Genomic DNA, 13298 nt, shown 5'->3' on the forward strand with positions numbered 1-13298 from the left:
GCTAGCACATGGTTGTATTACGCGACCCTAAGCGAAACACGCTGGAGTGTGTGAACGATACAGAACACAACATCCTGCTCTGTGTGTCGTAACATTACAATGGTTTCTTTGAGCTCTTAAAAGCTTACAGAGCCTCTGAAGTGTGTCGAGTTCTTCCGTTACAATTCCACTGGAAGTGTGTGTGTGTGTGTGTGTGTGTGTCTAAAAGAGCTGAAATGTTATAAGCTCCCCAGTGTGGAATAAAGCCACATTTCAGAACTCTAATGGAGCATTAATGATGGAGAATAAAAGAATGAAAGGAGACAGAAGAAGAAATGAGGTAAACGGGGCTGAAGAGTTTTATATTTCTTTCTCTTCGTGGTCCTCATTTTGCTCTCAGCAGGGTGTGTGTAAGTACAGAAGTGTGTGAGTATGGAAGTGTGTACGTAACTCCACACACTGTGATAACACACAATTCCCAGCTTTGTATCATGACTTTTCGGAAATATCAGGATGTGTCTCAGATGTCATGGGAAGTCCCCATACACACAGAACAGGCTTCTTGACTCAGTGTGTGTGTGTGTGTGTGTGTGTGTGTGTGTGTGTGTGTGTGTGGGGGGGGGGGGGGGGGGGGGGGGGGGGGGGCGTGTCTGCAAGTTACTCCTAGGCTTGTTTGACATATTGCGTTTTCCCAAGCCCATGCTGCACTGCCTTGATGCCTTGATGTCTCATACGATAAGCTACAGTCTGTCATGCCACTGTTTGCTTCTTAAGTCAAAAATAAACTCATTTAATATCAGTTCGATTCCTCAGTGCTTTTTTTTTATCACATTAAAAAAGCATCCCTATATTCTGCATCAGAACAATTACAGGAAGAACAACGCAGTTTGCTGTTGCTTGATTTTTTAGCAAAGTGTTATTTATTACGCTCTGACTTTACATTCAGGTATGATGTAGTGTGGATTTTAGTCTGGAGGTTCACATTAGATTTTAAATGTCCAGTGACTTTAGCTATTAAAATTTGTTTGTTTAAAACATTCGATTTGTTTAGTTGCACAGTTTGAACAAATGATCAGTCTGATCATAACATCGTCTACCTGAATATTGTAAAATCAGCTACTAATTGTTGTGCTAAGTGCTAGTACTAAGTACTAAGTGCTTTGTTTTGGTCAGGGTCAGGATGTTCAGTATGAGCAGATTGTGAATAAGGGTATTTTCACACCCGAGTCTGGTTCTGGGCTCGTTTCTGGTTCTGGGCTCATATCGCAGGTATGCATTCACACAGACGAACCCGTTCCTTCCGATCCCGTGGCTCGATTCGTATATGGCTAATCCGTATACGCCACATTGTGCACTCAGGTTTGCAAAATCGTAGGCACTAGGTTCATCTAGTTGTTGTTTTGTAAAATTATTTCTCTGTGCTTCCAGCAATCAAGCAGTGAAGAACGGCGCTTTTTGGATGCGTGGCATGTCATCATGCAGGAATATCTGAAAATGTGAAGTCATTCTTGTATAAAAGAAGATTTTTAGCCATTCAATAACCATAAGAACTTTTTCCCTGGCATCATAAAATGAGAAATAACAAGAAGTAACAGGAACTATCGTGACAACTTGAACCAATCGTGTTACCGAGCATAGCTTCTCATAGCTTCAGCACCTGATGTGATCCATCCCGCAGTTCTGCTGAAGTGAACCCCAGACCACCATTTTCAAGAGGACCAGGAATCAGATCTCTGGACCACTCTCAGGATCGAAGACAACGTTCACACTTCATCAATTGTATCAAACTCTGGGCTCGAACAGCCCCAGCTCCAGAAAAAAGGACCGTTTTTATGATTACAGCAGCAGCTCTACAGAGTCCAAGGGAGATTAAACACTGACGTAGGCGTAAGACCTGGACATAAACTAGTTTAGGGAAGTTCAAATCAGGATGAATTCCCACAAGATTCCACACACACACTCCCTACACACACGCCAAAAGGTGATAAAGGAAATGTCAGGGTTGTTCTGTGTGTGTGTGTGTGTGTGTGTGTGTGTGTAAGAGTGAGAGAGGACGAGAGGAGGAATGCGACTGTGGTCCAGACGAGCAGGCAGCCAGCTTCATTCACAAACACAACCCAGATACACACACGTTCTCCGTCTCGTCTCCGAATTCTCTCTTCTCTCGGCCTGGTCTCTTTCTCATCTGTATTGCTTTATATTCCTGTGTCCTTGTCTCTCATTTTGGCTCATGTGTAACATTTTATTGGTGTTTCTGTCATTATTTAGCCAAAGCGGCAATAAATTTAGAGTTATTGCCACCCCACAGTTTGCACAGTTTAGTATAAAAGTCACGTGAAATTTAAGTAACAAAGCAGGCAGTTAAATAAGAATAAGTAGAGGAGGTAATAAACTGTAAAGGTAAAATAAAAAATAAAATAAAACACAGAGGCACAAAGGTATATTGTGTACATAATAAAATGTGAACAGAAAGTAGAGGTGTATATTGATGCTCAGTAACGCTGGGAATAAATGTGATATATTACACGTTTGCTAGCACTGTCCATTCATGGTCCATTCAATACTTTGTGTAGAGCAAGACGTTGTCCTTCTGTGCCATGAAGAGCAAACGTCTTACCAATAAACTGGTGCGGTTTCATTATTTTCATCATTTTCATCATTTGTGTATTTGTATAGAGCTGAGACGCACAGTCAGGACTTGCTGCGTTCACCGTCCCAGGACGCGGCGTACGGTTCATCAGAATCACCGAACAGGGAATGCATTATTCATTCTGAAAGAATGCTGCTCTTATTGGGTTTCTGGCAATCGAGGAAAAATGTGTTTCATCTTCCACTTCCACTCGCTCTCAGCACTGCCAAGTCACTTTTCTCTCGCTCAGCACTCGGGGTTTTGTGGCGTCTTCCTCTCTCCACATCACTTATTCTTCGGTTAGAATTTTCCTTCCCTGGACGTGTTTAATGATTAAGTGTGCCAGTTTGGTGGTCTGCTTTAAGGACTGGTAGCGTTTTAATTTGATTTATGTCATTTTTCCATATGCTGGTGGATTCGTGGGTGAGAATTTAGCTGGTTTGTGCAGTGAGATGCAGTGCGCAGGCAGGGCGGGATTTCTCGAATAAAATCGACATACACTCTTACGTTTTCTCCCTGAGTGTTGCGTAAACTGTTATTTCTCTTAACCATTAAATTAAAACATTAATTGAAAAGTTGACAATATTGCCAATGCATCAATCCTATACTGTTTTGTTAATTACAAAATTTCAAGCATTTTCTCCATTATTTCCTCCTAAATGTATTTCTTTATTTATATCAATTCTATTTGTGTATATTTTTGCTGCTGCATTTAACAAGAGCAAAGTTAAGGTTTATTTTGTATGTCTGGTCCAGTGTCCTGATGGAGCTCTGTGATTGGTCCAGTGTCCTGATGGAGCTCTGTGATTGGTCCAGACTCGTGATGGAGCTCTGTGATTGGTCCAGTGTCCTGATGGAGCTCTGTGATTGGTCCAGACTCCTGATGGAGCTCTGTGATTGGTCCAGTGTCCTGATGGAGCTCTGTGATTGGTCCAGACTCCTGATGGAGCTCTGTAATTGGTCCAGTGTCCTGATGGAGTTCTGTGATTGGTCCAGTGTCCTGATGGAGTTCTGTAATTGGTCCAGACTCCTGATGGAGCTCTGTGATTGGTCCAGACTCCTGATGGAGCTCTGTAATTGGTCCAGACTCCTGATGGAGCTCTGTAATTGGTCCAGTGTCCTGAAGGAGCTCTGTGATTGGTCCAGTGTCCTGATGGAGTTCTGTAATTGGTCCAGACTCCTGATGGAGCTCTGTGATTGGTCCAGACTCCTGATGGAGCTCTGTGATTGGTCCAGTGTCCTGATGGAGCTCTGTGATTGGTCCAGACTCCTGATGGAGCTCTGTAATTGGTCCAGTGTCCTGAAGGAGCTCTGTGATTGGTCCAGTGTCCTGATGGAGCTCTGTGATTGGTCCAGACTCGTGATGGAGCTCTGTGATTGGTCCAGTGTCCTGATGGAGCTCTGTGATTGGTCCAGACTCCTGATGGAGCTCTGTGATTGGTCCAGACTCCTGATGGAGCTCTGTGATTGGTCCAGACTCCTGATGGAGCTCTGTGATTGGTCCAGTGTCCTGAAGGAGCTCTGTGATTGGTCCAGTGTCCTGATGGAGCTCTGTGATTGGTCCAGACTCCTGATGGAGCTCTGTAATTGGTCCAGTGTCCTGATGGAGTTCTGTGATTGGTCCAGTGTCCTGATGGAGTTCTGTGATTGGTCCAGACTCCTGATGGAGATCTGTAATTGGTCCAGACTCCTGATGGAGCTCTGTGATTGGTCCAGTGTCCTGATGGAGCTCTGTAATTGGTCCAGACTCGTGATGGAGCTCTGTGATTGGTCCAGTGTCCTGAAGGAGCTCTGTGATTGGTCCAGTGTCCTGATGGAGCTCTGTGATTGGTCCAGACTCCTGATGGAGCTCTGTAATTGGTCCAGTGTCCTGATGGAGCTCTGTGATTGGTCCAGTGTCCTGATGGAGTTCTGTGATTGGTCCAGACTCCTGATGGAGATCTGTAATTGGTCCAGACTCCTGATGGAGCTCTGTGATTGGTCCAGTGTCCTGATGGAGCTCTGTAATTGGTCCAGACTCCTGATGGAGCTCTGTGATTGGTCCAGTGTCCTGATGGGGCTCTGTGATTGGCCGTGCTCTGCATCACGTATTTATAAAAGTATACGCGGAAAGGATTTGAGTTACATCTGATTTATCACACTCTGATAATGAAGTGTGTGTGATATAAAGAAGTCTGGAAAATAAAGCTCCTTGTGGTTCATTTCTGATCATGTGTGTGTGTGTGTGTGTGTGTGTGTGTGTGTGTGTGTGTGGCTTTACTCTGAACTTTGTTCCCAGGAAAAAATAAATGGAAATTGTTTTCTCTCTGACTGCTATCATTGTCGGCTGCAGTTAAGGCCAAACACACACACAATGAACACACACACACTCACACACACACACACTCAGACACACACACACTCAGACACACACACACTCACACACACAGATCAGGTGGTTAATATCCAGCAGTGCAGAGGTCAGTCTGGTTTGTATGGGGTGTTTATGGCTGCAATCTTCTTTAGACAGTTTGCAGGAGTCTGGCAACCACTACAAAGCACTCGCTGATTACACACACTGTATTTACGACCCACACACCCACACACACACATACACACACACACACACACTCTCCCTCTCTCTCATTGGGACCAAATTAGTGGCCTCACACAACCTACTACCTGCCCTCGAAATGAAAGAGGAGAGAAGAGGTAAGTGGCGTTATTATCATTATTACCATGATTATTGTTGGGGAGTCATAAATACACGCGTCCACAGAGACAGGACACCAGAGTGTGTTTCATCTCTGAAATCACAGTGTATGGATGTTTCAGCATGTGTGTGAGTGTGTGTGTGTGTGTGTGTGTGTGTGTGTGTTCGTGTGTGCATGTGTGTGTGTGTGTGTGGATTATTGGTTTAAGAGAATGATTTAAGAGTGAAGGAATGCCTTTGATGCCTTTCTGAAGAAATCAAACCTGACTATTTTTTTCTGAATTTTTTTTAAAGGTGAACTGTGTTATCTTTCACTATACCTTAAAGCTCATAACAGATATGTCCACACACACACACACACACACACACACACAATGAAATAAAAAAATAAAATTGGCTACAATGCTCAATTCAATGTATTTAATTTAAATCTGCTGGTTTTTTTTATAAGTAACAACGTCCACCGATTTGTCCAACAAATCCTGAAGCACTACAACCACTTTGTAACAGAGTTTAATTTATTTATCTCTATTTTTTGTTGCTAAATTGCTCTGGCTCAATTAAATGATGATATAATATTGATATTGTGATAAATTATGTCACAATACACTTTTCTGAGATATCAGTGGTATCATCAGAAGTTTTCTGACAAGTACACTCTGATTAAAAGTAGCAGAGTGATGTGTTATAGCTGTTATAATTGTAAAACAATTTTTGTACAGAATATTGTATTTTCCCGTTTTTTAAAGTGTTAAATTATTTACTTTTGTGGACATTAAATAAAAGCATCAATGAGCCTCATGCATCATGCTGGATATGAATGAATTTAATCGTAAATTGTTCGCAGGAGCATTTACACTGGAAATCTAGTCTGAATGAAAATCAGGTTATTGGACGGAAATCGTTCGTATCCGACGTTTCATTCCCGAGTTTGCGTAAATTCGATTGATCGGCTTTAATCGTATAACTGGCGATGAGCTACTGCGATTTTATATATGGATTATAAATTAGAAAAAAAAATCTGTACAGAACTGCTCACAGTGTGAATTTTTTTCTTTAGAAATCTCGTTAAATACACTGTCACGATCCTGCTGCTGGAATTGCTTTGTAAAGGTTAAAGGTCTGAGAACGTCTGAGCTTTGCCATGGGAAATTTCATGCCATTTATTTTAGAGCATAAATAACACACACACACACACACACACACACACACACACACACACACACAAAACCAATAATCAGGGTTTATTATCTACATGCGTCACTCTACCACAGTTTTAGGGTTCATGAACTTTCTCAAGGTCTAATGCTTCATTGTATGAGCTCCACCCTCTACACCGGAATGCCGACCAGCCTCACACACACACACACACACACACACACACACACTCAAAAATCCACAGGCCTGCTTACATTCCAAGGCTCTCAATACAATAAATCTGTGTATCAAATTATATCAAATAAAATATTGCTTATATTAAACTTAATCAGTGAGTGTGTTCGTCTGCTGATGTATCTCATCCCCCTCAACATTTAAAGTGCTGTGTATTCTGCTTTTCTGCTCACCACGGCTGTAAAGAGTTATTTGCGTTATCGTAGCCTTCCTGTTAGCTCTCTCTCATCAACATGGCGCCTCACAACTGGACGTTTTTCACACCACTCTGTGTAAACTCTAGAGTTTCTAAAATACTCAAACTGACACCAACAACCTTCCTACAGTCAGAGTCAATGACATCACAGAGATTTTTCCCCATTCTAATGTTTGACGTGAACATTAACCGAAGGTCTTGACCTGTATCTGTATGATTTTATGCACTGCACTGCTGCCACATGATTGGCTGATTGGATGACTGCATGAAAAAGCAGGGGTACGGGTGTTCTTATCAAAGTGGCCAGTGGATGTATATGAAAATAGATGACTTTCAGTTCAGTGGAAGTTTTCAGACTGAGATTAGCACCTCCATGGCCTCAATCTGTCCATATGATGCATATAAACCCGCTATAACCCTCCCTGCGTGTGACATGGCGCCGTCTCATTATCAGCACCTGAGCATCCATTTTCATATATTACATCATCACATTCAAATAAGGCACTTCTACAGAACTGCAGGACGGGCTCTCCTTCTCTAAAGCTAATGACACTATTCATTCAGAGTGTAAATAATCTGTTAGGGAGTTAAAACACCCACACACACACACACACACACACACAGACTCAGATGCTCATCTCAGCTTGGATTTCACGTTTAGTGAGCTTATCAGATTCCTACTGCTAGTGAGAAACAGAAAGAGTTTTGCTTTAAGTCTTACTCCAAACATTGCGCAACTACCACAACAGGGAAAGGAGGAGTGTGTGTGTGTGTGTGTGTGTGTTTTGTGTCACTTTGCATCACTTCACCATCTGCCAGAAGAACATGACTGAGGAAACGGTTTAGTGTGATTATGGAGTGTCTGCTACCTTTGCTAACGCTATAATCAAAATGGAGTTGTGTGGCAACGTGTTTATAAAAAAGATTCTACATCATATTATGTTCCTGATCTTTAATTAATCACAACATTCATAACATAGAAGTCAAAATTTTGTAATATTTCTGATGTTTTTTTCCAATTAACAAAATCTATGAAAGGTTTAGTCAGTGGTCAATCAATGCTAAGTGTAATTTCTGTGTAATTGTAGTTGTAAGGAGCATTTTTTTGCAAATTTAACAACACATCTGAGGTAAATTGATATTTCCAACACTTCTGACTCATTTCCAGTGTCCCTGTGCCATCACATTATCTATAAAAAAGACTTAAAAGCTAGCTAAGCTGTCGGTCTCAGTCACTAGCTAAGCACCTGCACAGCGTCCATATTTCCAGGTTTCCTAGCAACAGTGTTCCACACAGACAGTACTGGGTGTGTGTGTGTGTGTGTGTGTAATATACACACTCCAAAAGGAAGGAGAAAGTGTCGAACTTTTCCAGATTTCCCTCAAAGCAACACACACTCTGACTAAGGCACAGAGCCAGGCACGTGCACCACACACACACACACACACACACACACACACACACACACACACAGAAACACATGTGTGCTCCTATGCAAGCTTCTCAGCTGGATTGTTGATGTAAACAGAACAGAGAGATAAAGAGGGGCATCTCTCTATTACGCAACATACACACACACACACACACACACACACACAGCCATGCATGAAGCACAGGGATAGCGCATGTACGCAGTGACTCATGTGAAAAATGTCTGGTCTAAATACAGAGAGAGAGCTTCCAGCATTTTGTGGCCTGATTCTGTCAGCATCACGTCTGACGTCACACGCACACACATACGCGCTCTCTCTCTCTCTCTCTCTCTCTCACACACACACACACACACACACACACACTCTCTCTCTCACTCTCACACACACACACACACACACACACACAGAGTATAAGGCTTTGGTTACCAAGTTAAAACATCTGTATCTTCAGTTATCCCTCCACAGAGCTGTTGAATTCTGCATTCTGATTGGTCAGAAGGTGTTGATTAGTTTTCTAGAGCAGCAGCTCTGACAGTAGTGCAGCTGCAAATCGCAGGTTTATATTAATGCACTCGTTTTAATACGTTATCGTTTCTATAGTAACAGCTCATTCACAGGGACTTGTACAGCGGACGCTCCACATAAACAGATTTTTAAAAAATTACATTTAATTGTTTAAATGTAAGTGTTAAACTTAATTGTTTTCTGTACATTTAACATGTATGGAAGGAGTCTCCAGTGTCAGCGCTTTGTAACAGTCAGAGGTAAAGCTGTAACTTTAAGTTTTCCGACATCTTCAGGACAGAGGAGTTTACGCTTCTTTGTGGTTTCTCGGTAACATGACAAGCTGCGGTTTTTTTGTCTTATTAACTTTAAGAGAGAGAAAAAAGAGAAGCTGGTGAGAGAATATAGCTGCTATAACGTAAAGAGAACTTGTTTCACGGACATTAAATGTAACTATAAACTGCTGTTTTAGGAAAATAATCAGCTTCAGGATGGTAACAGTAACGAGTCCCAGCCCTAGCTGAAAGTGTAATTAGCTGCAAGTCTCTATTGGACAGCTTTAATGTAGCTACTGCTGTAGAGTAACCTGTCTCACACACACACACACACGCACGCACATTAGCAGTGATTGTGATTGAGATGAGCTCTGTGTGTGTGTGCCTTTAGGCTCTACACTGTTAAACAAAGGGGGAGGTGCATTCACAACTGCATTAACACAACAATTAAAGGAATTTAGCAAACATATACATGCGAACACACACACACACGCACACACACACACACACACACACACACAAGGTTTTACAGTGTGCTATAATTGTGAGGTTTTGTTTTGACTGCTCATTCACTATAATTACAGGGTCTGATTCAAACTGAAACACACACACTCACTCACACACACAAACACACACACTCACTCACACACAAACACACACACGCAGAAAATCAGGACTCTCTACGTGAGATAAAAGACTGGGTGTCTGAGCAGAGGTGTTATGATTTATGGCTGTGTTTCAAACGGAAAAATCATTTCTAATCAGGATGGCATCAGGGTCGTGTCCCAATCATAATGAGGCGTCTGAAAGGGAAGAATTAAAAGGCTGCAGGAACAAGTTAGTTCGTGTTCCCAATCAGAATGGAAAATGTGAAATGCCGCCCACTCAGGCGACACACTTTCCTAGGAAGGAAGTAAAATATGGAAGAGTCTTGTCTCAGTTCACTATTTTCATAAAATATGTCCTGATGACATAACAGACAAAATATGTGCTGCTAAATAGGGAGCACTCTGAAACACGAGTGAGTCCTGTCCCAATCCAATTTCTGCCCACTTTAGAAGTGTAAGAAACTGTAAAATATTTACTCAGAAACAGAATGGCAGGAAGGAGTTGGTCATGTCCCAAATGAGATGCTGACTAATAAAGCAGAAAGGCATTGGGTTGTGTTCCATTGCGACGTGTGCACTACTTACTGTCTGAAACAGAAATAAAGACAACGCTGCCTTATAAGGAAGCGGTCAGAGACAGGATGGCATTGGGTCATGCCCCAATCCAACGCTGAGGAGCCTGACAGGGAAAAAAAAATAAAAATCAAGGGCGATGGGGCGTGTCCTAATCCAATGTCTAGATAACACACTGACAGGCGAAGTGTCTCAATTCGAATAAGACAAGCAGCCGATGAAGGCAGCACTCGGAGGAAGGAAGGAAAGAAGGAAAGAAGGAAGGAAGGAAGGAAGGAAGGAAAGAAGGAAGGAAGTCGTGTCTCAATCTGACATTTGCACAAAATCTTGCCTGCAGGAAAAATAATAATAAAAACTCTGGCCAATCAGTGCTTCCTGAAAGCTGAAAGAGCAGGGCATTGTGGGAATTCCTGCATCCACAGGTGCTCAGCGTCAGCCTGTCAGTGCTCCCTGACCTCTGACCTTTTACAGGGCCAGACTCTCTCCCTGAGCCCCAGGGGGCATGTTGTGATCACTTGGGAGGGCGGGGCAATGTGGAGAGGGGGAGGGTTTTTTTAAAAAAAGAGAAGGAGAGAGAGACTGAGAGGAAGGGAAAGAAAAAATGGGAAAGGGAAAGACAGAAAGGGAATGTGAAAGACGATTGTGAGAACAGACAAAGAGCTAAACACTCAGTGAGAGATGGAGAAAAACGAAGAGAAGAAGTGATGCAGTGAGAAGAAAGAAAGAAAGAAAGAAAAAAGAAAGAGGGAGAGAGAGAGAGAGAATGTAAAACAAGGAATGAGAGGGAGAAAGGGAAGACATGGGGAGATGAAAACAGAGCAAGAGATAGACAGATAGAGAGAGAGAGAGAGAGAGGGAGAAATGGTGAATAGGGAAGGGATGGAGGGATTGAGAGAGAATGAGTGTAAAGAAAGAGATAGAATGAAAAACAGCTGACTGGAGAGAGAATGAGACAGTGTGAAGAAAAGAAATGCGCAGTTGCTGGTGTATAATTGTGTAACAACATTGTTATGGGGAGAGAGAGAGAGAGAGAGAGAGAGAGTGTGTGTGAGAGAGAGAGAGATAGACTGAGAAAGAGATAGATGGAAGCGGTGTATAAACAGATCAGTGGTGTATGACACACTCCAGATGAACACTGACGCACACACACTTGTCTAATGGAGCATCATCACATTAAACACACTCACTCTCTCTCTCTCTCTCTCTCTCTCTCTCACACACACACACACACACACACACACACACACACACACAGAGTGGAGAAGGGAGATGAGCCCCTACAGTGTGTATATCTCCTAAATGACTACTTCCACTGGAATGTGTACATGTTATCAGAGGGATTTCTAAAAAAAAAAAAACAAAAAGTGACAGGTTGTGTGTTAACATGATGATGTCATCAAAAAGCGCCAAGCCCTTTTATAGTATTCACAATCACAGTCTACTGGCTTAGTTCTTTCATTTTCTATTGCTTACACACCTTTTGTCCATTTCATCAGACTCACCTGTCATACTGCTCACTTGCTAGATGTAGTCCATCTGTTCCTCTGCACAAAGTATTGGCACCCCTCTACCTCACCACTGAGCTGATATGATGTGGATGGTGGTTCATTCTCAGTGCAGCAGAGACACTGATACGGATATGGTAGTGTGTGTGTGTGTGTGTGTGTGTGTGTTTCACATTACACAAGCTAAAAGTATGTTGTCCTATATACTGTAGGTATATAATAAATAAATAAATAAAAACAGTGGACAAAAAACTGTGGTCTGAATCAGATTCTGATTCAAATGAACTGAATCTGAATCAAATGAATCAAATCACGCACAGATCCATTGCTGTTTGCAAGAATCGACTCAGTAATGTGACTCATAATCTCACTGTGTTTCAGATTAAATACTTTGATGTTTTGTTTTTTTTCTTGTGTCAGATATTCCTCCTCTAATTCCAGTGCGTCAGAATACAGAAAGAAAACACGGATACGCGACATTCCACAAAACTTTAGAAAACTTTCTCCAGGCACACTGTTGCCATGGAGCACAGGAATGTAAACAGTGTTAAACCGGTTTAAAGACAACAACAACAACAATAACAACAGGAGTAAATATTTTTCACTCACGCACTACTTCCTGTTTGGGGTCCAGCTCCTCGGTGCTCCTCTCCATGCGGCGCACTTTCTCCCGCAGATCCCGCAGCCGCCGGTCGGTGTGCGCCAGCTCGCGCTCCAGCTCGTGGAAGAGCGAGCCCGCGTGCCGCGCCACGTCCGACAGCTGGCGCACGGTGCGGGACAGAGCGGCGTTACTGACCGCGCACAGGTCATCCAGCAGCCCCGGCGGAGAGCCTTCCTCTCCCGGCTCCGCGCTCCTGCACAGCCGCTGCGGCTCCACCGTCCGCTTGGCGAAGGGCATGTTTTTAATTTTACTATTTTATTTTTTCCCAACAGCGCGCGCTCGAAGTATAAAATCCCACTAGGAAGTTTAGAAGTTTATTCCTTGCTATTGCAAAGAATAAAAAAAATATATATAAATTTAGATATGTTTTTTGTTTTTTTGTTTTTTTTCCACCCGCGGGATCCCAAGACTTTCTTTTTTATTCCGGAGGCTCGAAGCGCGCTCGCGGCTCGGGCTCCATCCTGGTCGCACCGGAGCACCGCGCCGAGCTCGTGAGGGTGACTGCACTGTGAGACACGGCGGAGCTGCGCGCGCTGTTTACCACTGATTTAAACCGGGGGCGGGTGCACGCGCGGAGCTTCACCTAACACCCGGAACGGATCAGAGCGGAGCGGATCATTCCCACTATTATACACTATTATACACTATTATACACTATTATACACTATTATACACTATTACAGCAGAGTAGCTCTAGCATACTATAACTGTACTCTACACCACAGAGCTGCTGAGTGCTGGACCCTGATTGGTCAGAAGGTGTTGATTAGTTTTCTAGAACAGCAGCTCTGACAGTAGTGCAGGTTTATATTAATGCGCTGGTTCTGATATCGTTTCTATAGTAACAGCT

General features: G+C 42.8%; 1 protein-coding gene across 2 annotated transcripts in view; it reads right to left on the minus strand.

Moving 5' to 3' along the window:
• Nucleotides 1–12966, minus strand: part of nhsa (Nance-Horan syndrome a (congenital cataracts and dental anomalies)) — a 55495-nt gene extending 42529 nt beyond the window's left edge. The window contains exon 1 of one of the 2 annotated variants that reach the window (XM_053240900.1): nucleotides 12397–12966. In XM_053240900.1, coding sequence (XP_053096875.1) covers nucleotides 12397–12685 — 289 coding nt within the window. In that variant the 5' untranslated portion in view covers nucleotides 12686–12966. The remainder of the gene's footprint in view (nucleotides 1–12396) is intronic. The other variant, XM_053240901.1, reaches the window with a different exon arrangement.
• Nucleotides 12967–13298: the final 332 nt, after the last annotated feature.

This window comes from Pangasianodon hypophthalmus, chromosome 16 (assembly GCF_027358585.1).
Source record: "Pangasianodon hypophthalmus isolate fPanHyp1 chromosome 16, fPanHyp1.pri, whole genome shotgun sequence".
In the NCBI taxonomy this organism is placed as follows: domain Eukaryota; kingdom Metazoa; phylum Chordata; class Actinopteri; order Siluriformes; family Pangasiidae; genus Pangasianodon; species Pangasianodon hypophthalmus.